This window comes from Microcaecilia unicolor, chromosome 4 (assembly GCF_901765095.1).
Source record: "Microcaecilia unicolor chromosome 4, aMicUni1.1, whole genome shotgun sequence".
NCBI lineage: Eukaryota > Metazoa > Chordata > Amphibia > Gymnophiona > Siphonopidae > Microcaecilia > Microcaecilia unicolor.
Window position 1 is genome coordinate 9,772,291 of NC_044034.1, and position 22,782 is coordinate 9,795,072.

A 22,782-nucleotide genomic window follows, 5' to 3' on the forward strand; every position below is an offset into this window, starting at 1 on the left:
GGTACACATCTTTCCATTGGTCCCTTACCTTGTCAACTGAGCCCCCCAAAACCCACCACCCCCAACTGTACACCACTACCACAGCTCTTACGGGTGAAGGGGGCACCTATATGTGGGTACAGTGGGTTTCTGGTGAGTTTTGGAGGGCTTACAGTTTCCTCCAGAAGTGTAACAGGTAGGGGGAGGTAGGAGCCTTGGTCCACCTGTCGGCAGTGCACTGCACCCACCACTAGACTACTCCAGGGACCTGCATGCTGTTCTAATGGACCTGAGTATAACACCTGAGGCTGGCACAGAGACTGCCAATGTTTTTCATCACATTTTGGGGGGTGGGAGGGGGTTAGTGACCACTGGGGGAAATTAGGGAAGGACATCTCTGATTCCCTCCAGTGGTCATCTGGGTATTTAGGGCACCTTTTATGCCTTATTCAGTGGTGTGCTGGTAAATTTTTAACAACAGGCTCTCTCCCCAGTCCACCTCGGCGCCCCCCCCCCCCCCGTCCACCTCTGCGCCCCCCCAAAATTGCAGAGCTGGCTATGGCCGGGGAGAGAGCCTGGGGTGGGGGGAGGCAATGCATTACTCTCTCCAGGAAAAAAATTTAAATGATCCCAGGTTCCAATCTAATTCACGTTTAATGTGGGATAAAATGCCATAAATAAGTAAATAAATATAAACTTTTAATGTTGAGCACCTGATTCTCAAAGTGAACATATTCCAAACACTATAATGAAAATAAAATGATTTTTTTTCTACCTTTGTTGTCTGGTGACTGTTTTTCTGATCATGCTGGCCCAGTATCCGATTCTGCTGCTATCTGTCCTCTTAACTCCATTTCCAGGGCTTCCTTTCCATTTATTTCTTTCCTCCTTTCTTCTTCATTTCTGGTCCTCAGCTTCTGCCTATTTTCTTCATCCATGTGCAGTTTTTCTCCTCTCTTCCTTTTCCCTCATCTCATCTCCTTCCTCACTCTTCTCTCCCCTCCATCCATGTCCAGCATTTCTTCTCTCTCCCCTCCTCTCCCCTGCCCTGCATGCACCCATACCCAGCGACCCTCCTCTGCCCTGCCCTGCATGCACCCAGATGTCCAGCAGTGACCCTCCTCTCCCCTGCATGCACCCATGTCCAGCAGTGACCCTCCTTTCCCCTGCCCTGCATGCACCCATGTCCAGCAGTGACCCTCCTCTCCCCTGCATGCACCCATGTCCAACAGTGACCCTCCTTTCCCCTGCCCTGCATGCACCCATATCCAGGAACCCCCTCCATCTACCCATGCCCAGCAGCGACTCCCTTTTCCCCCCTGCCACCCCCTCCCGAGTTGTTTCGTGAATTCTTCTCCTCCCTCCCACCCTCCCCTTGTTTTTTGAATTCTTCGGGGCAGGCAGTCTTGCCTGCCCGCTTCCAGCGCCGACTGTCCTCCCTTGCCGACTCACGCTTCAAAATGGCCGCCGAGACTTCAGCCAAAGTCTCGGCGGCCATTTTTAAAGGGCGAATCGGCAAGGGAGGACAGTCAGCGCTGGAAGCGGGCAGGCAAGACTGCCTGCCCCGAAGAATTCACGAAACAAGCGGGCGGTGAGGCGGATCCGGAGGGAGGGAGGAGGGAGGGAGGAGAGCCAGAGCCGGCTCGCTATTTTCAACAACTGGCTCGCAAGCCGGAAGAAAATTTAACAACCGGCTCTTGCGAGCCAGTGCGAGCCGGCTCCAGCACACCACTGGCCTTATTCGTTATAAAAACAGGTCTAGCTCAAAACTTCTAAGTTTTAGACCTGGATGTTTTTGTTTTGTTCCATTATGACTGAAAAATGTTAAGTCTTAAGAACGCATAAGTCCCCGTCTGAACACACCCCTGACACACCCCTTGAGATTTGGACGCACTTCTGATGGACTTCATAGAAAAACGTCTAAAAATAGGTTTATGCCACATGTTTATTCACCCTTCAAAGAAATATAAACACATTTTGATAGAATTACTTTGTTATAGACAGCGTCAGAGCAGAGACCATCACCAGCAACTCCTTCTGCACTAGGGTTGAGGGGCAACACAACTGGGAGAGTAGAGGTGGAAAGGAGATTCACAGGGTGAAGTTTGGTGGGGAATGAAGAGAGGATTCACGGAGGGCCAAAGAGGTGAGGACAGGGAGGTTGGTGGAAGAGGAAATAGGAGAATCAGAGGGAAGGGAAGATAGATCTGTAATTCTCCTCCTCATCCTCCATCTCTTCCCCTCCATTTCTCAGTACTTCCTCTAAACTTTAGTTCTCTCTCTCCTCACTTAATCCCACCTCTCTTTCTCCCATTCTCAATTCAACGCCTACTACTAATCATTTCTATAGCACTACTAGACATACACAGCACTGTACACATTATATACAGGTACTTTCTCTGTCCCTAGGGGGCTCACATTCAGAGTTTTTTTGTACCTGGGGCAATGGAGGGTTAAGTGATTTGCCCAAGGTCACAAGGAGCTGCAGTGGGACTCGAACCCAGGTTTCCAGGATCAAAGCCCACTGCACTAACCATTAGGCTGCTCCTCTCCCTTTCACCAATCAACTACTTCCCTTCTTTCTCACTCAAAATCCATCCAGCCGCATAGAAAATGACAGAAAACTAACTTGTACCTGCTCAGAGCATCCTTCACATCCTAAAGGGAAATGAAACAGAGAATATTTCTAGTTAGATTTCACAGTTTATGAGAACACATTATACATTAGGATACTCTACTCACAGTTCTGCTCAATCACAAAACAGCTACAAAATTTTGATGCCATTTCTATGATCAGCATCCAAAAATCTATAAGAAACACCCAAACTCATTATGGAAACAAGTGTATCAGCCTGTTTCAAACCTATCTCCTAAGTTGTAATTGATACTTGGGCAACTTTTCAAGTATTTAAATAAAACACAGGTCCTTTATGACAATCAATTAGACTATTGGGTGGGGAACAGTACTGAAACCTCCTTAGTGGCTCTGATCTGTGATCTCCATGTAGACATTCTCAAGAGCCTGGTTTGAGCAGAGGTGGAGTTGTGATATCTGGGTGAAAAGGTATCAAAAGTGGGGTAATTGACTTATTTCTACCAGAGGGATATCAACTGTATAATCCTCCAAAATTTCAGCCTCAGGAATGGACTAACTACATCTTTAAAAAATAAGAAATGTTTATCAATTAAGTGATTAACCCCGGAAATCACATACCCACAGTTTTTAGGCTGTAGAACATGAACAACATCAACGTTGTGAAAAAGTTGTATAGTCCCTCTCTACTGACCCTACAGTACACAAAACTTTGAAACTGAAAGTTGCCCAATTTACCCCTCCAAACATTTATAGCCTTTATCTCTGTTATTTGTAACCCCTCGTTTGGTATCTTTTCCCTCAGTGAGTCAAATATTGATCATTAAAAACATATGACTTGTGTGTACATGTGTAGAACACATACAACAATTTACACCTTCTTCAGAGCAGGAGGATTTGGCCATTTAAGCCCCATGAAATTATTTGAAAAGCTCTGATTTGGTAAGTGCAGCTGATGGCAGAAAAATCAGCCCTTATTCAGGACCTTATGTAAGATATTTTGATCTGCTACTTGAATTCCCTGATTCCTCCTGGAAGAACTGTAACCTCCTTAGAAATATATTTGCTAATCTCACCTTCAGTAACTCGGTGGCCGGCTGCTGAATCTTCTCCTCTATCTCAGAGATCAGCTGCATGAGGGAAGAACTTTGTTCTTCTAGCTGGGTCTCATGTTCCCTGATTCTCTGAAGAATCTTCTTCTCTTCCTCCTCCAGTCTCGAGAGAAGGATCTGCTTCTCCTTATTCAGAAACTGTTGTAACTCCTCAAACTCAGACTCCACTTTCTGTCGTTTGATCTGTGTCTCACTCTGGATTAAACGAGAGATAATTCTCAGTAACACTAGAGTGATTTTGTTGCAGTGACTCCATTACCCTCCTCTTAGTGGTGGCTCTGGTACAGCACTCCCTCCTTTAACAGTGGTGACTCCAGCACAGCTTTCCTCCACTCACCACCCACTCTTTTCCCAGCCTTCCTCTCTCACCATACTCAGAAGCGTATCTCCTCCACCCCCTACCCACAAACTCCCTCTGCCTCCCTCCTCCTGTGAACTGTACTCATCCCGGTACCACTGTTGTCCCCATATTGTTTCTAAGTGAGCAGAAGAGGGGTCTCCGTCCTCTCCTGCTCTTACCCCTTACCACAAGCAGCCTCCATTTCACTCTTCCCCATCATCTACTCTCTGCATCTCCCTATTCTCTCCCTTCCTCAGTATTCATTAGCATCTCATTCTTCTCGTTCTCCTTCTAGTATTTAGCCCCAGCTTCCTTCTCGTTCCTCCCCCACAATCTTGCCCTGCCCTTTTGAACATTTTGTTGAGTGGTGGTTCTTCAACGACAGCACTGCGAGCACTTTCAAAACAAGAGGTCACAGTTGGGGGGGAGGGGGTGGTGGGAGGGAGGGAGGGGATGAAGGGCTGTTAAATCTTTAAGACTTAGGGGCCCTTTTACTAAGGCGCATCGAAAAATGGCCTGCACTGGTGTAGGCTCGTGTTTTGGGCATGAGCAGATCCATTTTTCAGCAAGCCTGTAAAAAACGGCTGAAAATGGACGTGGGGTAAAATAAAAATTATGTAGAATGATGATTACCACCTGGTTTCCGCCGTGCGCTGGAAAATTTTAAATTATTTTCTGGCGTTTGTAACAGACACGCGCAAAAAATGAAATTACCGCCCGGGCCACCAATGCAGCAGGGGCGTAGCTACGATCCAATTTCAGTCCAGGCCCGCCCAGCGCCAGCCCCAGCACCCATTGCCGGCCACTGCTGCTTTTCCTGTTGAGCAGCAGGGCCAGCGCTACAAAAAGAAGAAGCGCTAACGGCGCTAAGGACGAGAAATATTAAAAAAAAAAAAAAAAAGCGCGGCACCAGCAGGCACTGTCTCGGCAGCCTTGAGGCATGAGCTGCTGAGGCATTGGCTGCTGGCTCGCAGGCTCCTCCCGTCTGCAGGAGGAGCCTGCGAGCCAGCAGCCAATGCCTCAGCAGCCAATGCCTCAAGGCTGCCGCTGCCAAGACAGTGCCTGCCGATGCCGCGCTTTTTTTTTTTTTTAAACATTTCTCGTCCTTAGCGCCATTAGCGCTTCTTCTTTTTTGTAGCGCCGGCCCTGCTGCTCAACAGGAAAAGCAGCAGTGGCCGGCAATGGGGGCTGGCGCTGGCATGCAGGGCGGGCCTCGTCGAAGAAAAGAGGGAAAACAGATGGATGGGGAGAGAGACTCTGGATGGAAGGATGGGGAGAGAAAGGGGAGAGACTGGAAGGATGCAGAGAAAGGTGAGAGACTGGAAGGATGTGGAGAGAGAAGGGACACTGAACAGAAAAGGGTAGAGTGATACAGAGACACTGGTTAGAAAGAGGGAGAGAGACATTAGATGGAAGGATCAGGAGAGAGGATAGATGGATGGAAGGATGGGGAGAGAAAGAGGGAAGACGCTGGATGGAAGGGTAGGGAGAAAGGTGACACTGGACGGAAGGATGCAGAAAGAAAGAGGGTAGACTACTGGAAGGATGGGGAGAGAGAGGGGAGACTGGAAGGATGGGGAGAGAAAGAAGAGAGCTGCTGGATGGAAAAGGAGAGTAGTGAAAGACTGGAGAATAAGAGGAAGGGGCATGGGGAGAACAAGTTTGAGAAAAAGATGAAAAGCCATAAGTAGATGAAGGAAATTAAAGAATGGATAATAAGAATTAATTAAATCAGGACAGAGAGAGAGAGAGAGGCAGAAAAATATTGAAGAAAGCAAAGAAAAAGGAGAGAAAAATGAGAAATGGCCAGGAAACCGTGGTAGAAGAGTTAAGCGAAAACGAAGGAAAGCAGAATCTAGAGACTGGGAGCGACACAATGAGAAAAAGTAAATGGCCATACAAGAAAGGTAAAGAAAATAATTTTATTTTTAATTTAGGATAAAGTAATATGGTACCTGTGTTAATGAAGTTTCAGAGACCAATACTTCCTTCCTTAGGTCAGGCGAGGATACCTTAACAGCATTATACTGACCTGAGGCAGGAGGTTTTGGCCTCTGAAAGCTCACTGAAAAGGGTGTTAGGCTATTAAATAAATTTTCTGAAATCTGATGCACTGAAAAACAGCACTTTACCCTGTGTGACAAATGCATCTGATTAGCGTGACTAAATTTTGCTGGGGGAGGGGGGTAGAGAGAAAATTTTGTGCCCACCCACTTTGGGTTCAGGCCCATCCAAAATTGGCAGTCTGGCTACGCCACTGCAATGCAGCTTAGTAAAAGGGTCTCTTCATTTTCTGCTTAGTACTGTTAAATTTGACTCTATCTCTCTATATAAAACGCACCTCCAACGTTCGAATGAAGCCTCTGTTAGCCAAAAGTGAAGGGGGTGAGATCGCATTGTGTCTGCCCCGCCCACGCGTCAAACGTGATGACGTCGACGGCGGAGCAATGACACTCAACCAATCGCAACGCTCGGCAGCGAAGCGTCAGGGAAGGAGGCGGCGCTCTCAACGTCTAGCCTTCCCTTCGCTGTGTTCCGCCTTCTTCTGACGTCAAGGATGACGTCAAAAGAAGGCGGAACACAGCGAAGGGAACCCTAGACGTCGGGAGCACCGCCTCCTTCCCTGACGCTTCGCTGCCGGAACCGCCACGGAGGTACATTTAAAAACAAGAAAAAAAAAAACATGTTGGGGGGAGCGAAGAGGGTGGCCACAAAAGAAAAACAATGGGAGCGGGAGGGCAGGGGAGAAACGACACCATGGATGCGAGGGGGGGGGGGAGAAGAGGGCGGCCCAGGCTGGGAGTGGGACATGGGAGAGAGAGGAGCATGGATGCAAGGGGGGGTCATGGAAGGGAGACAGGGGACTTGCTGGAAAAGGATGAATGGAGGCGGCAGGGGACAGAGGAGCATGGATGGGCATGGATTGGGAGGGCAGGACTCAGGGAGAGAGGGGAATTGCTGGAAAGGGATGAATGGAAGGGGCAGGGCTCAGGGAGAGAGGGGAATTACTGGAAATGGATGAATGGAGGGGGCAGGGGACAGAGGAGCATGGATGGGCATGGATTGGGAGGGCAGGGCTCAGGGAGAGAGGGGAATTGCTGGAAATGGATGACTGGAGGGGGCAGGGGACAGAGGAGCATGGATGGGCATGGATTGGGAGGGCAGGACTCAGGGAGAGAGGGAAATTGCTGGATAGGGATGAATAGAGGGGACAGATGGCCATGGATGGATATGGATTGCAGGGCAGGCCTCAGGGAGACAGGGCAATTGCTGGATAGGGAAAAATGGAGGGGCCAGGTGACAGATGAGCATGGATGGGCATGGATTGGAAGGGCAGGACTCAGGGAGACGGGAATTGCTGAATAGGGATGAATGGAGGGGACAGATGGGCATGGATGGATATGGATTGCAGGGCAGGCCTCAGGCAGAGAGGGGAAATGCTGGATAGGGAAAAATGGAGGGGCCAGGTGACAGATGAGCATGGATGGGCATGGATTGGAAGGGCAGGACTCAGGGAGAGGGGAATTGCTGGATAGGGATGAATGGAAGGCACAGATGGGCATGGATGCATATGGATTGCAGGGCAGGCCTCAGGCAGAGAGGGGAATTGCTGGATAGGGATGAATGGAGGGGCCAGGTGAAAGAGGAGCATGGATTGGACTCACACTTTCACTCTGACTCTCAAACACTCACTCTCACATACACTCTCCCAAACACACACACTCCGAGGAAAACCTTGCTAGCGCCCGTTTCATTTGTGTCAGAAACGGGCCTTTTTTACTAGTTTTCAATAAAGCTTTGAAAAACTAAAAAAAAACCCAACAAAGTAAGTGGTCACAGACCAGCACATCCTGATGTTAACGAACATGGAGCGATACAAAGGCATTATAACATCCTCATTTTTGTTTTCCATTCCTTTCCTAATAATAGCTAACATTCTATTTGCTTTCTTAGCCGCAGCAGAACACTGAGCAGAAGGTTTCAACGTATGATCAACGACGACACCTAGATCCCTTTCTTGGTCTGTGACTCCTAACGTGGAACCTTGCATGACGTAGCTGTAATTCAGGTTCCTCTTTCCCACATACATCACTTTGCACTTGCTCACATTAAACGTCATCTGCCATTTAGATGCCTAGTCTCCCAATCTCGTAAGGTCCTCTTGTAATTTTCACAATCTTCCCGCGATTTAATGACTTTGAATAACTTTGTGTCATCAGCAAATTTAATTACCTCACTAGCTACTCCCATCTCTAGGTCATTTATAAATATGTTAAAAAGCAGCGGCCCCAGCACAGACTCCTGGGGAACCCCCACTAACTACCCTTCTCCACTGAGAATACTGACCATTTAACCCTACTCTCTGTTTTCTATCTTTTAACCAGCTTTAAATCCACAATAGAACACTACCTCCCATCCCATGACTCTCCAATTTCCTCTGGAGTCTTTCATGAGGTACTTTGCAAACGCCTTCTGAAAATCCAGATACACAATATCAACTGGCTCACCTTTATCCACATGTTTGATCACCCCTTCAAAGAAATGTAGTAGATTGGTGAGGCAAGATTTTCCTTCACTAAATCCATGTTGACTTTGTCTCATTAATCCATGCTTTTGAATATGCTCTGTAATTTTGTTCTTAATAATAGTCTCTACCATTTTGCCCGACACCGACGTCAGACTCACCGGTTTATAATTTCCCTGATCTCCTCTGGAACCTTTTTTAAAATTCGGCGTTACATTGGCCACCCTCCAATCTTCCGGTACCACGCTCGATTTTAAGGATAAATTACATATTACTAACAATAGCTCTGCAAGCTCATTTTTCAGTTCTATCAGTACTCTGAGATGAATACCATCCGGTCCAAGAGATTTGCTACTCTGCAGTTTGTAAAACTACCCCATTACATCCTCCAGGTTTACAGAGAATTCATTAAGTTTCTCCGACTCGTCAGCTTTGAATACCATTTCCAGCACCGGTATCCCACCCAAATCTTCCTCAGTGAAGACCAAAGCAAAGAATCCATTTAATCTCTCCGCTACGGCCTTGTCTTCCCTGATCGCCCCTTTTACTCTCGGTCATCTAGCGGTCCAACCGATTCTTTTGCCGGCTTCCTGCTTTTAATATACCTAAAAAATTATTTACTATCTGTTTTTGCCTCCAACGCTATCGAAGTCCCTCTTAGCCTTCCTTATCAGCGCTTTGCATTTGACTTGACATTCCTTATGCTGTTTCTTATTATTTTCATTAGGTTCCTTCTTCCATTTTCTGAAGGATTTTCTTTTAGCTCTAATAGCTTCCTTCACCTCACTTTTTAACCATGCCGGCTGTCGTTTGGTCTTAAGTACATAAGTATCGCCATGCTGGGACAGACCAAGGGTCCATCGAGCCCAGCACCCTGTCACTGACAGTGGCCAAAAGAACAAGCAATTTGTCCCGCCCATTCTAGAAATAGTGTATTATTCCCTCGTCCATTCAATAACATTCTATGGCCTTTTCCTCCAGGAAGCCGTCTAACCTTTTTTTGAAGTCCGCTAAGTTAACCGCCTTAACCACTTTCTCCGGCAGCGAATTCCAGAGTTTAACTACACATTGAGTGAAGAAATTTTCCTCCGAAACGTTTTAAATTTACCACAGTGCAGGTTCATCGCATGCCCCCTTGTCCTAGTATTTTAGGAAAGCGTAAACAGACGTGCCACATCGACCCGTTCCATTCCACTCATTATCTTATAGACCTCTATCATATCTCCCCTCAGCCGCCTTTTCTCCAAGCTGAAGAGCCCCAGCCTCTTCAGCCTTTCCTCATAGGGAAGTCATCCCATCCCCTGTATCATCTTTGAAGCCCTACTCTGCACCTTTTCCAATTCCACTATATCTTTTTTGAGGTGCGGCGACCAGAATTGAACATAATACTCGAGGTGCGGTTGCACCATGGAGCGATACAGTGGCAGAATTATATCCTTATTTTTCTTTTCAATCCCTTTTCTAGCCGCACCAGCACATTGAGCAGAAGTTTTCAATGTATCATCAACGACGACACTGAGATCCCTTTCTTGGTCCGTGACTCCTAACATGGAACCTTGTATGACGTAGCTATAATTCGGATTCCTCTTTCCCACATGCATCACTTTGCACTTGTTCACATTAAACGTCATCTGCCATTTAAACGCCCAATCTCCCAGTCTTGTAAGGTCCTCTTGTATTTTTCACAATCTTCCCGCGATTTGACTACTTTGAATAACTTTGTGTTATCGGCAAATTTGATTACCTCACTAGTTACCCCCATCTCTAGGTCATTTATGAATATGTTAAAAAGCAGAGGTCCCAGCACAGATCCCTAAGGGACCCCACTAACTACCCTTCTCCATTGCGAATATTGACCCTTTCCTAATGATACCCAACATTTTATTTGCTTTTCTAGCCGCAGCAGTACATTGAGCAGAAGGTTTCAACGTATCATCAATTCAATGATGACACCTAGATCCCTTTCTTGGTCCGTGACTCCCAACGCTGAACCATAACAGATCTTTGTAAGCCACATTGAGGCTGCAAATAGGTGGGAAAATGTGGGATACAAGTGCAATAAATAAATAAATAAACCTTGCATGATGTAGTTATAGTTTGGGTTCCTCTTTCCCACATGCATCACTTTGCACTTGTTCACATTAAACGTCATCTGCCATTTAAACGCCCAGTCTCCCAGTCTCGTAAGGTCCTCTTGTAGTTTTTCACAATCTTCCCGTGATTTGACGACTTTGAATAACTTTGTGTCATCGGCAAATTTGATTACCTCACTAGTTACCCCCATCTCCAGGTCATTTATGAATATGTTAAAACGCAGAGGTCCCAGCACAGATCCCTAAGACACCCCACTAACTACCCTTCTCCATTGCGAATATTGATCTTTTAATCCTACTCTTCATCGGTTGCAAAGCCCAAATCATGAAAAAACTCCAAACCGCCCAAAACACAGCAGCAAGACTCAATTTTGGCAACTCACGATTCGAAAGCGCAACACCACTTCAAGAAAAGCTACATTGGCTCCCTATCAAGGAACGAATATACTTCAAAGCCTACACTATGATCCACAAAATTCTCAATGGCGAATCTCCAAGCTACATGTCCAACTTGATCGATCTTCCAACCAGGAATCGGTCCAAATCTTTTCGAACATATCTCAATCTTCATCTCCCCAACTGTAAAGGCCTCAAATAAAAACCTACTACGCATCCAATTTGTCTGTTATAGGCAGCCAACTCTGGAACACCATACCTCGACATACCAGCGAACACCTACCCTTCCGAGAGCTACTGATGTAAATTTTTGACCCTCGCAGCCGCTCCTCTAAGTTTTTTTTTTCACCTTTCTTCTCATTTTATCATAGTCTCCTTTTTTAAAGTTAAACACTAACATATTTGATTTCCTATGTATACTTACTTCAAGGCTAATATCAAATCCGATCATATTATGATCACTGTTATCAAGCGGCCCCAGCACCATTACCTCCCGCACTCTACTAAGGACTAGCTCTAGAATTTTTCCTTCTTTCGTTGGCTCCTGTACCAGCTGCTCCATAAAGCTGTCCTTGATTTCATCAAGGAATTTTACCTCCCTAGCGTGTCCCGATGTTACATTTACCCAGTCTATATTTGGATAATTGAAATCACCCATTGTTATTGTGTTGCCAGTTTGTTAGCGTCCCTAATTTCCTTTAACATTTGTACTTCCGTCTGTTCATCCTGGCCAGGCGGACAGCAGTACACTCCTATCACTATCCTTTTCCCCTTTACACGTAGAATTTCAATAATAGGGATTCTATCATGTGTTTTGTTTCCTGCAGAATTTTCATTCTATTTGATTCAAGGATCTCCTTAATATACAATGCTACCCATCCACCAATTCGATCCACCCTATCACTACGATATAATTTGTACCCCGGTATGACAGTGTCCCAATGGTTATCCTCCTTCCACCAGGTCTCAGAGATGTATTCTAACTCTCTCCTTATTTCTTAGGCTTCTGGCATTCACATATAGACATTTCAAAGTATGTTTGTTGTTCCTATTTACATCATGCTCAGTACTTGACAATATTAATTTGCAATCTTTTGTCTGATTTTTATTTAAGGACACATGCGGGCTCATTTTCAAAGCACTTAGCCTTCCAAAGTTCCATATGTTTCTATGGAACTTTGGAAGGCTAAGTGCTTTGAAAATATGCATCCTGATCTACTACGGTCTCTTTTGCAACCTCACTATCAGGATACTCTATTTTCCCTGTTTTGGTGATGTCTTTGAAAGATACCTTATCCCGAACCGTGCGCTTTTGAGCAACTGTCGGCCTTCCCCCCATTTCTAGTTTAAAGCTGCTCTATCTCCTTTTTAAATGCCAGCAGCCTGGTCCCACCCTGGTTAAAGTGGAGCCCATCCTTTCGGAATAGGCTTCCCCCTTCCCCAGAATGTTGCCCAGTTCCTAACAAATCTGGATCTGGATTTGAAATTTCTACCTAAGAGCCTAAATTTGGCTTCCAGAACCTCTCTCCCACATCTTCCTATGTCATTGGTACTCACATGTACCAAGACAGCCGATTCCTCCCCAGCACTATCTAGAATCCTATCTAGGTGACATGTGAGGTCCGCCACCTTCGCTAAGCTTTGTGACACCAGAGGATCCAGAATCCGCAACTCTATCCTGGAGCTCTCAAAATCCCATCAAAAGTTGCAGGTTACACATGATTATATTAGATGAAAATGAGCTACCACATCAAAGGAGTTATTTAAGATTGAAATCTGTATCCTGGAACTCAGTTAAAAGGCATCAGGACAGACCCATTCCTGAATGAGCAGAAATGTACATGTAACAGTCAGTGAGTGTCACCAGATCAGTCCTTACTATAATATCACAGTTCACCGAGCGGATTACCTCAGCTATGATGTGATGAAAGCACTTTGGGGCAATTCTATGAACTGGTACCAAGAGAGAGGTACAACTATTGTTATGGTATAAGCCAATTGTCAGAATTATTTTATCAATATAAAAACGCAGCTTTTAAAAGATGTACCTTCTTTCCCCTTTTCCTTGGGAATTTCTGGAAGTAGGACAAAGACATTTAAGAGACAAAAGGGTACTGTGCTTCAAAGAGAAATAAAACTCTCTCTGCCCTCCCACCTAAAACGACTGAACAAAAGCATGACTAAGGTGGATACTTGAAGAATCACATAGACGTCTCCACCAGCAGACAGATAGTCTGGAAAAGGCATAACTCCAGCTATTGATAACAAAGAATTCAGAGGGGAAACCATAAACAAGACATTTGCTTGTCAAAGGTATACCTGCCCCTCCCATCAGCTATCAGACAAATGGATGCCAGGACATCTGCAGAAAGGAGAGACCTATAATGCAGATCATGTGAACAGACTACAATAACCATAATGCCTTGCAAGTTATCCAGTGCAAACCAGGAAGCAGGTGCTGGGACTCTGTGATCATATCCTCCTGCAACTTGCAAGATATAAAAGCAAAAGCTGTTTCCTCAAGAAGTCTCTTCAACTCTCCCTCCAGGAGATTCTCTCTTCAGCACCAATCCAGATGCCTTGCTCCTGATCTGCAGTCCACCTGCCTCATAGCTCTTCAATGGACCACAAAATGCTTTGCAACAGACTGCTTTGTAAGTTATAACTTTTGATCTAGACCTGCTACTCTACTTTACCTTACTTAAGCACAGATTATCTGTAAAGATCTCTTAAAACCTACCTCTCGTGTGCAATTGTATATTAAATCAACCTTTTTGAAGCTAAAAATACGGTCTCTTTGTGTTCTGAGTATATGGTATCTTTTATATATACTTAATTTATTTAATTTATTGCAATTATCACCTTTGGTGATTGGTGGAGAAATTAATATCCTAAAACTTATAAATACAGCGCCTGCTCTTAAATTATAAACAGTAGCAAGTGCTCTAGAGCTCTTTCCCCCAAGATAAATCATTTCTTGTAACACTATGGGGTGCACTTAATGTCATTTATTTAATGATTTTAGGACAAAACTAAGCCTTATAGAGTAAGAGCAGAAAACTAAAAGATGTTATCAGCCAAAGCCCTCTAATTTTATTATATTCCTATGGGTGTCTCGAGCATTAGCTGTGCTAAAAGGTTTGCACAACTACATAGTAACGTTGAGGGGAATAATCGAACGGCGCCGGCGAAATAGATTGCCGGCAATCTATTTTGGCGGTGCCGCAACAGCTGGCAGGAACCGTATTATCGAAAAAGATGGCCGGCCATCTTTTGTTTCGATAATACGGTTGGAACAGGCCAAATGCCTTGGATTGAGCCGCTTTTGTGTTTCAGCATTAATGGAAGAGAAAAGTGGCCATCTCAACCCCGGCTAAATCCATGGCATTTGGCCGTGGGAGGAGCCAGCATTTGTAGTGCACTGGTCCCCCTGACACCAACCGGGCACCCTAGGGGGCACTTCTACAAATTGTTAAAAAATATCCAAATTGCTCCCAGGTGCATAGCTCCCTTCCCTTGGGTGCTGGGCCCCCCAAATCCCCCCAAAACCCACTCCCCACAACTCTATACCATTACCATAGCCCTTATGGGTGAAGGGGAGCACCTATATGTGGGTAAAGTGGGTTTTGCGGGGGTTTGGAGGGCTCAACACTTACCACCACAAGTGTAACAGGTGGGGGGGGGGGGGGGGGGATGGACCTGGGTCTGCCTGCCTGAAGTGCACTGCACCGATTAAAAACTGCTCCAGGGACTTGCATACTGCTGTCAGGGAGCTGGTATCACATTTGAGGTTGGCATAGAGGCTGGCAAAGAAGTTTTTTTTTTTTTTTGGATGGGAGGGGGTTGGTGACAACTGGGGCAGTAAGGGGAGGTTATTCCCAATTCCCTCTGGTGGTCATCTGGTCAGTTGGGGCACCTTTTTGAGGCTTGGTCGTGAAAATAAAAGGACCAAGTAAAACTGGCGAAATGCTTTTTAAAGCCGCTTTTGTTTTTTCCATTATATGCTAAAGCCGGCCATCTGATAGCCACGCCCATGCCCGCCCATGTCCCGCCTTTGCTACACCACCGACACGCCCCCTGGACTTTTCGCCGGCTCTGCGACGGGATAGCAGCGATGGTGTCAAAATACCGCTTTTGTGAGATCGTTGGCCATCTCCCGATTTATATAGATGACGGCAGAAAAAGACCTGCACGGTCCATCCAGTCTGCCCAACAAGATAAACTCATATGTGCTACTTTCTGTGTATACCTTACCTTGATTTGTATCTGTCATTTTCAGGGCATAGACCGTAGAGGTCTACCCAGCACTACCCCCTGCCTCCCAACCACCAGCCCCACCTCCCACCACCGGCTCTGCCACCCAATCTCGGCTAAGCTCCTGAGGATCCCTTCCTTCTGAACAGGATTCCTTTATGTTTGAATTCCGTTACCGTTTTCATCTCCACCACCTCCTGCGGGAGGGCATTCCAAGTATCCACCACTCTCTCCGTGAAAAAATACTTCCTGTCATTTTTCTTGAGTCTGCCCCCCTTCAATCTCATTTCATGCCCTCTAGTTCTACCGCCTTCCCATCTCCGGAAAAGGTTCGTTTGCGGATTTATACCATTCAAATATTTGAACGTCTGTATCATATCACCCTTAGTTTCATTTAAATTGTTTTGAAATGAGTCTGGTATAAACAAGATACTTTACAAGTTTTTTTCTTTTCTTTTATATTTTCTTCCACCAACAGGGTGTTTCTCAATTAAGTCAATTTTTCTTTATGTGCACATTCTAGTGTCTGTGTATTTTTCTCAATCATTTATCTCTTTTATCTTTCAGTGTCTTCCAGGAAAATCCTTCTTGCATGGGCCAGTATTGAAAGATAACCCTCCTCCTCCTCCTCCTCAGGTAAGTATGAAAGGGTCTTCTTCTGTTATTCTCCCCCTACTAGCCTATCTATAACAAATACAAGAATCCCATCTTTCCATTATTTATATGTTCTATTGTGCATCTTTTTCTTCAATAATCTGTTATCTAACTCCTTTTATTTAAAAATATAATATTCCCTAACTTTCCCACTGAAGAAATGATTCTTAATATTTTCAAGTTATTACTCAACCTTTGTAATCTCTCTCTTCAGTCTCACTATCTTTTTTTAAATTCTAGTCTCAAATGGTGTAATGATTAAATTGTTCAGGAATTAAGATCCTCAGTATTGACTATATAATTCCTTCTTGTCCTAACTTATTTTTTCTCTGCTATCTCAGCTGGTAAATTACTAACAGGCATTTTCCTGCTTTTCCTGCCTTCACGGAGATCTGAATGTTTTTCCAGAGAATAGCTGACAGGTCTCAGCTGCCCCCACTCATTGAAATGTTTGAATTCTGGTCACCATTTTTGTCTCCAATCAATTATACCCTCTCAAAATGTAATAACTCCAAGATAAAAAGGAAGTAATAAGCCTCAGAATACTTGCCATATACTAAAAAGGGAATTTTTATCTATATCATGTGTGTCTGTGTGTCAACACTTATCTTAGCAGTGCAGATGCATCAAACGAACTTCCGAGAGTGGCCAGTGTTTTAATAGACTCCATCAGGGAAGTGTCTTGAAACAGACTCTGAAAAATACTTCATTATGACTCAGTGTTGAAAGACTATTTACATTTTCAGTTGGTATAATTGATTTGATATCGTTGAGACCCTAACTCACCTCTTTTTAGTTTGTTTATTACTATTTTTTTTCTGTCTCCGCCACCCTCACTGTGAAAAAGTACTTCCTGATGTTACTCCTAAGTCGAACATCCTGTAACCTCAGTTCATTTACTCTAGTTCTGATGAACAGAATAAGTTTACCTTAGAGGAAAGGAGAGATAGAGGAGATATTATATAGACATTTAAATAATTGACAGGTATTAATATGCAAACAAATCTTTTCCAGAGACGGAGAAGTGGTAGACCTAGACGACATGAATTGAGGTTACAAGAAAGTTGACTTAGGAGTAACGTTAAGAAGTACTTTTTCACAAAGAGGGTGGTGGAGACAAACACTGCTGGACTGCCTCAAGCCTGAGCCCAGTTCTCCTTTCCCATTTTGCAACCCACATCACACTACCTCTCTGCAAGAAATACAATGTCACAATTTTCCTTTGTTCCACATATGGATTCAGAATCTGCCTGTTCTCAGCCAATAAGGAACCAATAGTTTCCATACTATAAGTAACGAAGCAGACTGAAGTCTATTATTCTCTTATTCAGGTGATTTATGGGATTGAAGTAGTGAAAGGAACAAAAACCCTACAGAAACTGGCTCAGAAGGAGACACAGACACCCACCCTCAGCTCTTCAAATTTCTTCCCTTCAGTAGATTTAAACTTCAGAAGATCTTCCAGGTCCTTTTTCAGAGGCTCCAGGTGCATTTTAAGTTTTTCCTGTGAACATTAAACATCATTGATTAGCATGTGATTATTTTTATAGCCACAATTTCAGACTTGACTGTAAATGTGAGATGTCCCTTCCAATTTAGATCGTTTCTTTGAAATAACAGAATTCTGATGGGTCAATATTCAAAGTGATATAACCAGGATAGGCTCCTGCCTGGTTAATTCATGCTGAACTGGCCATGAGCCAATATTAAACAGCACTTAACGGAACAGTGCCACTGAATATTGGCAAAAGTTCTGTCCAGACAGTGGAGGGAGGGGTGATTCGGGGGCAGTCAGGGTGGAACTGAGAGATATGTGGGTACCAGTGATATTCAGTTCCAGTGCCCCATATCTAACCAGGTAAACTAAACCATGAACAAGGTGTCCTAATCAGAGATTTACACTATCTCAAGGGTAAAGAAATAATTAAGGCTGGATAAGTGAGAGAATAATTAGGCAGGACTAGATGAGAACGAGATTAAGAAAAGGGTGTGGGTAAAATTCTTTGTATTCAGAAAGGTCAAACTGAAGAAATGTGTTTTTAGAAGACTTGTAAAAGTTAGGTAATCAGCTGTAAACTTGATTGATTTAGGAAGAGAATTTTGGTGCCTTGATAGGAGAAATTAGCAGAGTGAATTGTTTTATATATCACATTCTTACAGATACGGAAATGTAAGACAAGATGAAACAGCATTACGAGGGGGTAATTCAATAAGATTATTCATTATTATTATTTTCATCTGTTTAGGTTCTTGGGCACAGCATGGAGTATTGGCAATACCTGTATTCCTTCTGGGAGCCACAACTCACAGGCTGAATATTGACCCCTGAATGTATATGGAAGATGCCTCAATAGACAGCAGCAAGGGTTCAAGTTTTGATGATTGATCTTACTACTCATATGCTTCAAAATGCTGCTAATTCAACTCCGTTTAGTTTTATGGGAATGAAAAGGTACATTTTCAGTAATATCATTAAATACACACACCTTCATCTCTCTGCTTCCTCTATAGAGTTCATGGTATTGAGGCAGCGTGGGCAGAGAAATTATATTTGTTAATTCTATTTTAACTTTTCAGTTTTGCAAGTGATGAAGGAATGCCATATGGTTTTAATTACTTAGAAATCTAGCTTTTGCTAGGCTAAAGGTTAGAAAGGTCAGAGAGAGAAACTTTCTTTGACCCCTTGTGAGTGATGGATGGTTAAGGCTAGTTCATAGATATTATTTTACCACATCTGGAGGCCATTAAATCTTGAGGGGATCAGCAAAGCAAGACATACTGTAGTTTTAAAAGGATTAGAAGGAAATAGGTTAGATATAGATATTCTAGATATTCTAGATACCATTATAAGTATTTAGATTTTTGTCTTATAAGGAATTCTGATTTCAGCTTATTTTAGAATATGTTTTATTCTGTGTAATTAATAATTCTATGTAGAATATCTTTTCAATCCAGTGTTATATCTTTGCCTGACTTTTCAAGTAAGAGTTTAAAAGGTCAGCATCTGGTTTGAATTATCCACAGTCCTAGCTAGGTGAAAGAGGTCAGGGAAAGTCTTGATGAATTATAGGTAAGTGTAGGACTGGTCCTGAAAGTAATAACTGATATGTATGCCATTAAGCAAGACTGGCCCCTTAGCCCCTCAATGAACCTAAGTTATGAAGTTAGCTGAGAATTTAATCATAATAAAATGCTAGAGATAGGTGCCATATTGTCTAGTGTGAGAGGCCCCAGATTCTGCTAACAATAGTGGTAATTCCTGCAACAATTCTTGGTGGCAGCGGTGGGATCCTCAATCCTAGCTAGGAAACTGTAAACCAGCCCCTCAAAAATTGAGGGAAGGGGAGTCTGATCAACTCTCAGCGAAGGCCTTAGTACCTCTAGTCTAGTGGAGATTAGTAGGGAAACCGCCAGAGCTTATCTGTATCTGAGAAATCTGAAATTGTTGGGTGGGATTTTTTGTACAGAATGTGTGTGATAAATGAATGTTAAATGAGTGTGGACTTCTTATAGCTGCGGTTCCAGTTAACGCGAGTTCAACTGGCCAGCGACGGAAGGAAGCGATTGTTGTCTGTTTACCTTGTGTCTCGGGAGTGTGGACCCCTTACCACATTTCCAAAAATTCCCTCCCTTTTTGTGTGTTGTAACTGTAAGCATTATGGGAGGGACATCATCTAGACAAATTGCTACTCCCCTAGATTGTATGCTTAAGAACTTTAAGAAAGGATTTTTAATTAATGATTATGGACAGACTTTAAGCTTAAGTACTCTAAGAACTTTGTGTGAAGTTGAGTGGCCATCTATGGGAGTGGGGTGGCCCCCTAGTGGCAGCTTAGATATTGAAGTAATCCGGAAGGTCTACAGTATAATTGTAGGAGAACCAGAATATTCTGAACAACTCCCCTATATAGATTCCTGGGACAGCCTTGTGACTGACCCTCCCTCTTGGTTGAAAACTTATATGGGATCCCCAGTAAAGTTCATGTTGGGCCGCGTTCAAAGAAAGATTATTAGAAAATCTAAACTGGAGGAGGGAAAGAGCCCCAGGAAGCCTACCACCCAATCGGTGGCTTCCGCCCCTACTCTGTCCGAGAAACCCATACTCTCTGATGACCCCTCAGAACTCGAGCCACCACCTTATGGCCCATTGTTGGGGTTCCGTGCCACCCCTAGAGATCCACGGCGTCCAGCCCAAGCTTCTCCAGCACAGGCTTCTCCGGATAGTTCGTCCCCTTCTGTGCGAACCCCGCCACATCCTAGGTTGGACTTTTCACCCAGCCTCTACCCTTCTGTGCCACATCCTTCCCTGTTAACCTCCAAAGACCCGCTTTGGGCTCCACTCCCTGACTCCTCAACTCCCGATAGCCCAGCCTCTCCCTTTAGTACCCCTCCCCATTCATCAGGGGCCCAGCATCCCTTTCAATGGACTGAATCACCTGTGACCACCTCTCAGTCTATGAGTACCCCTCCCCATCCCTTAGGGGTTCAACACGCCTCCCCTGAATGGGTTAGACCCGCTGCAATCACTTTTGAGCATGATAGGGGGGTAGCTCCTAGCTCTACCTCAGGTTCCATTCCCACCTCCTCGAGAGTTCTGCCCCTGCGTCAGGTAACCACCACTCGACCGGATCCTAATAATGAGGGTCAGGTTATACAGGCACAGGCCTACCAGTATGTATTCTTTACAACATCCGTAAAATCCGCCCCTTTCTTTCCGAGCACTCTACCAAAACCCTCATCCACACCCTTGTCACCTCTCGTTTAGACTACTGCAATCTGCTTCTTGCTGGCCTCCCACTTAGTCACCTCTCCCCTCTCCAGTCAGTTCAAAACTCTGCTGCCCGTCTCATCTTCCGCCAGGGTCGCTTTACTCATACTACCCCTCTCCTCAAGACCCTTCACTGGCTCCCTATCCGTTTTCGCATCCTGTTCAAACTTCTTCTACTAACCTATAAATGTACTCACTCTGCTGCTCCCCAGTATCTCTCCACACTCGTCCTTCCCTACACCCCTTCCCGTGCACTCCGCTCCATGGATAAATCCTTCTTATCTGTTCCCTTCTCCACTACTGCCAACTCCAGACTTCGCGCCTTCTGTCTCGCTGCACCCTACGCCTGGAATAAACTTCCTGAGCCCCTACGTCTTGCCCCATCCTTGGCCACCTTTAAATCTAGACTGAAAACCCACCTCTTTAACATTGCTTTTGACTCGTAACCACTTGTAACCACTCGCCTCCACCTACCCTCCTCTCTTCCTTCCCGTTCACATTAATTGATTTGATTTGCTTACTTTATTTATTTTTTGTCTATTAGATTGTAAGCTCTTTGAGCAGGGACTGTCTTTCTTCTATGTTTGTACAGCGCTGCGTATGCCTTGTAGCGCTATAGAAATGCTAAATAGTAGTAGTAGTAGTAGTAGTATGTACCCTTCACAACCACCGATCTCCTGAATTGGAAGACGCATTACCCCTCTTATACTGAAAAGCCTCAGGCAGTGGTGGACCTAGTGGCTAGCATTATGGCCACCCATAACCCAACCTGGACTGATTGTCAACAACTTCTCCTTCACAACTGAGGAGAGGCGGAAGATTTTACAAAATGCTGAGGCCATCACGCGAGCGCGTGTCCCTGAGGGGACACAGGACCCAGAGGAATGGGTTAGAACTCGGTTCCCTCGCGCAGCTCCAGCTTGGGATCCAAATAATGGGCAGCACTATGAACTGTTGTCTGGCTATTGCCGGGACTTGCTGGAAGGTATGAGGAAAGGCATAAAGAGGCCCATTAATCTGGCAAAGGTCTCTGAAATTCTCCAAGGGGCAACTGAATCCCCTGGGGCCTTTTTAGAGCGACTAATTGAAGCCTACAGAACATACACCCCATTTGACCCTGAGGCTCTAGAAAACCAGAGAATGGTGAATAGTGCATTGGTGGCCCAGAGTATGCCAGATATCCGGAAGAAGCTGCAGCGTCAGGAGGGATTCGCAGGGATGAATACCACCCAGCTAATTGAGATCGCAACAAAGGTTTTCGTTAATAGGGATCAGGAGGTGCGCCGAGAGGCTGACCGGAAGATGCAGAAGAAGGCCGACCTTTTGGCGGCAGCCATTACTAATTCCACCCTTAACCGAAGTCGACCTCTAGCTAATGGGAAGCCAAAGTGGGACCCTGGACCACCAGCCAGGCCCCGAGATTCCTTCAATCAATCCCGGCCACGAGGGGAGAATCCCAGACCACGTTTGGAGAGGGATCAGTGCGCCTACTGCAAGGAAAGAGGGCACTGGAAAGATGAATGCCCCCAGAGGCGCCAGGGACTGAGAAGGGGACCAGGAGATCGAGGAAGCCGAGGCCGAGTTCGAGAGGGAAGGTATGAGCCTCCTGAATCTGACATCATTGGGATAGCCGAGATGGCAGAATGGGATGAATAGGACAGACCGGGTTCCTACAAACTGGGCTCCCAGGAACCCATGGTCAAGCTAACCATAGGGAGCCGCTCAATTCCATTCATGATTGATACAGGAGCTGAACATTCTGTTGTGACGGAGCGATTAGCGCCTGTGTCTGGAAAAACTGTCCGAGTGGTGGGAGCCACGGGGGTGCAGAACCGGAGGCCCTTCCTGACGACCCGTAGATGCCAATTAGGCTCACACACAGTCACTCATGAATTCCTGTATATGCCAGACTGTCCAATTCCTTTGTTAGGCCGGGACTTGCTGTCCAAGCTTAGGGCCCAAATTTCCTTTGACTCTGATGGCCAGACTTCAGTCTCCTTTCGGCCCCCGATATCCAGCCCTAAGGGCATATTGAGTTTCTGCTGCCCCCTTGAAGAAGAATGGCGGC

At 45.1% G+C, this 22,782-nt stretch overlaps 1 protein-coding gene across 2 annotated transcripts in view; it reads right to left on the reverse strand.

Annotated features, from left to right (window-relative positions):
* Positions 1 to 22,782, reverse strand: part of LOC115468289 (E3 ubiquitin-protein ligase TRIM39-like) — a 49,793-nt gene that overhangs the window by 20,002 nt on the left and 7,009 nt on the right. For both annotated transcript variants that reach the window (XM_030199908.1, XM_030199909.1), the window contains exons 2-4: positions 17,355 to 17,450; positions 3,649 to 3,879; positions 2,615 to 2,637 (exon numbers count right to left, since the gene is read on the reverse strand). In XM_030199908.1, coding sequence (XP_030055768.1) covers positions 2,615 to 2,637; positions 3,649 to 3,879; positions 17,355 to 17,450 — 350 coding nt within the window. The remainder of the gene's footprint in view (positions 1 to 2,614; positions 2,638 to 3,648; positions 3,880 to 17,354; positions 17,451 to 22,782) is intronic.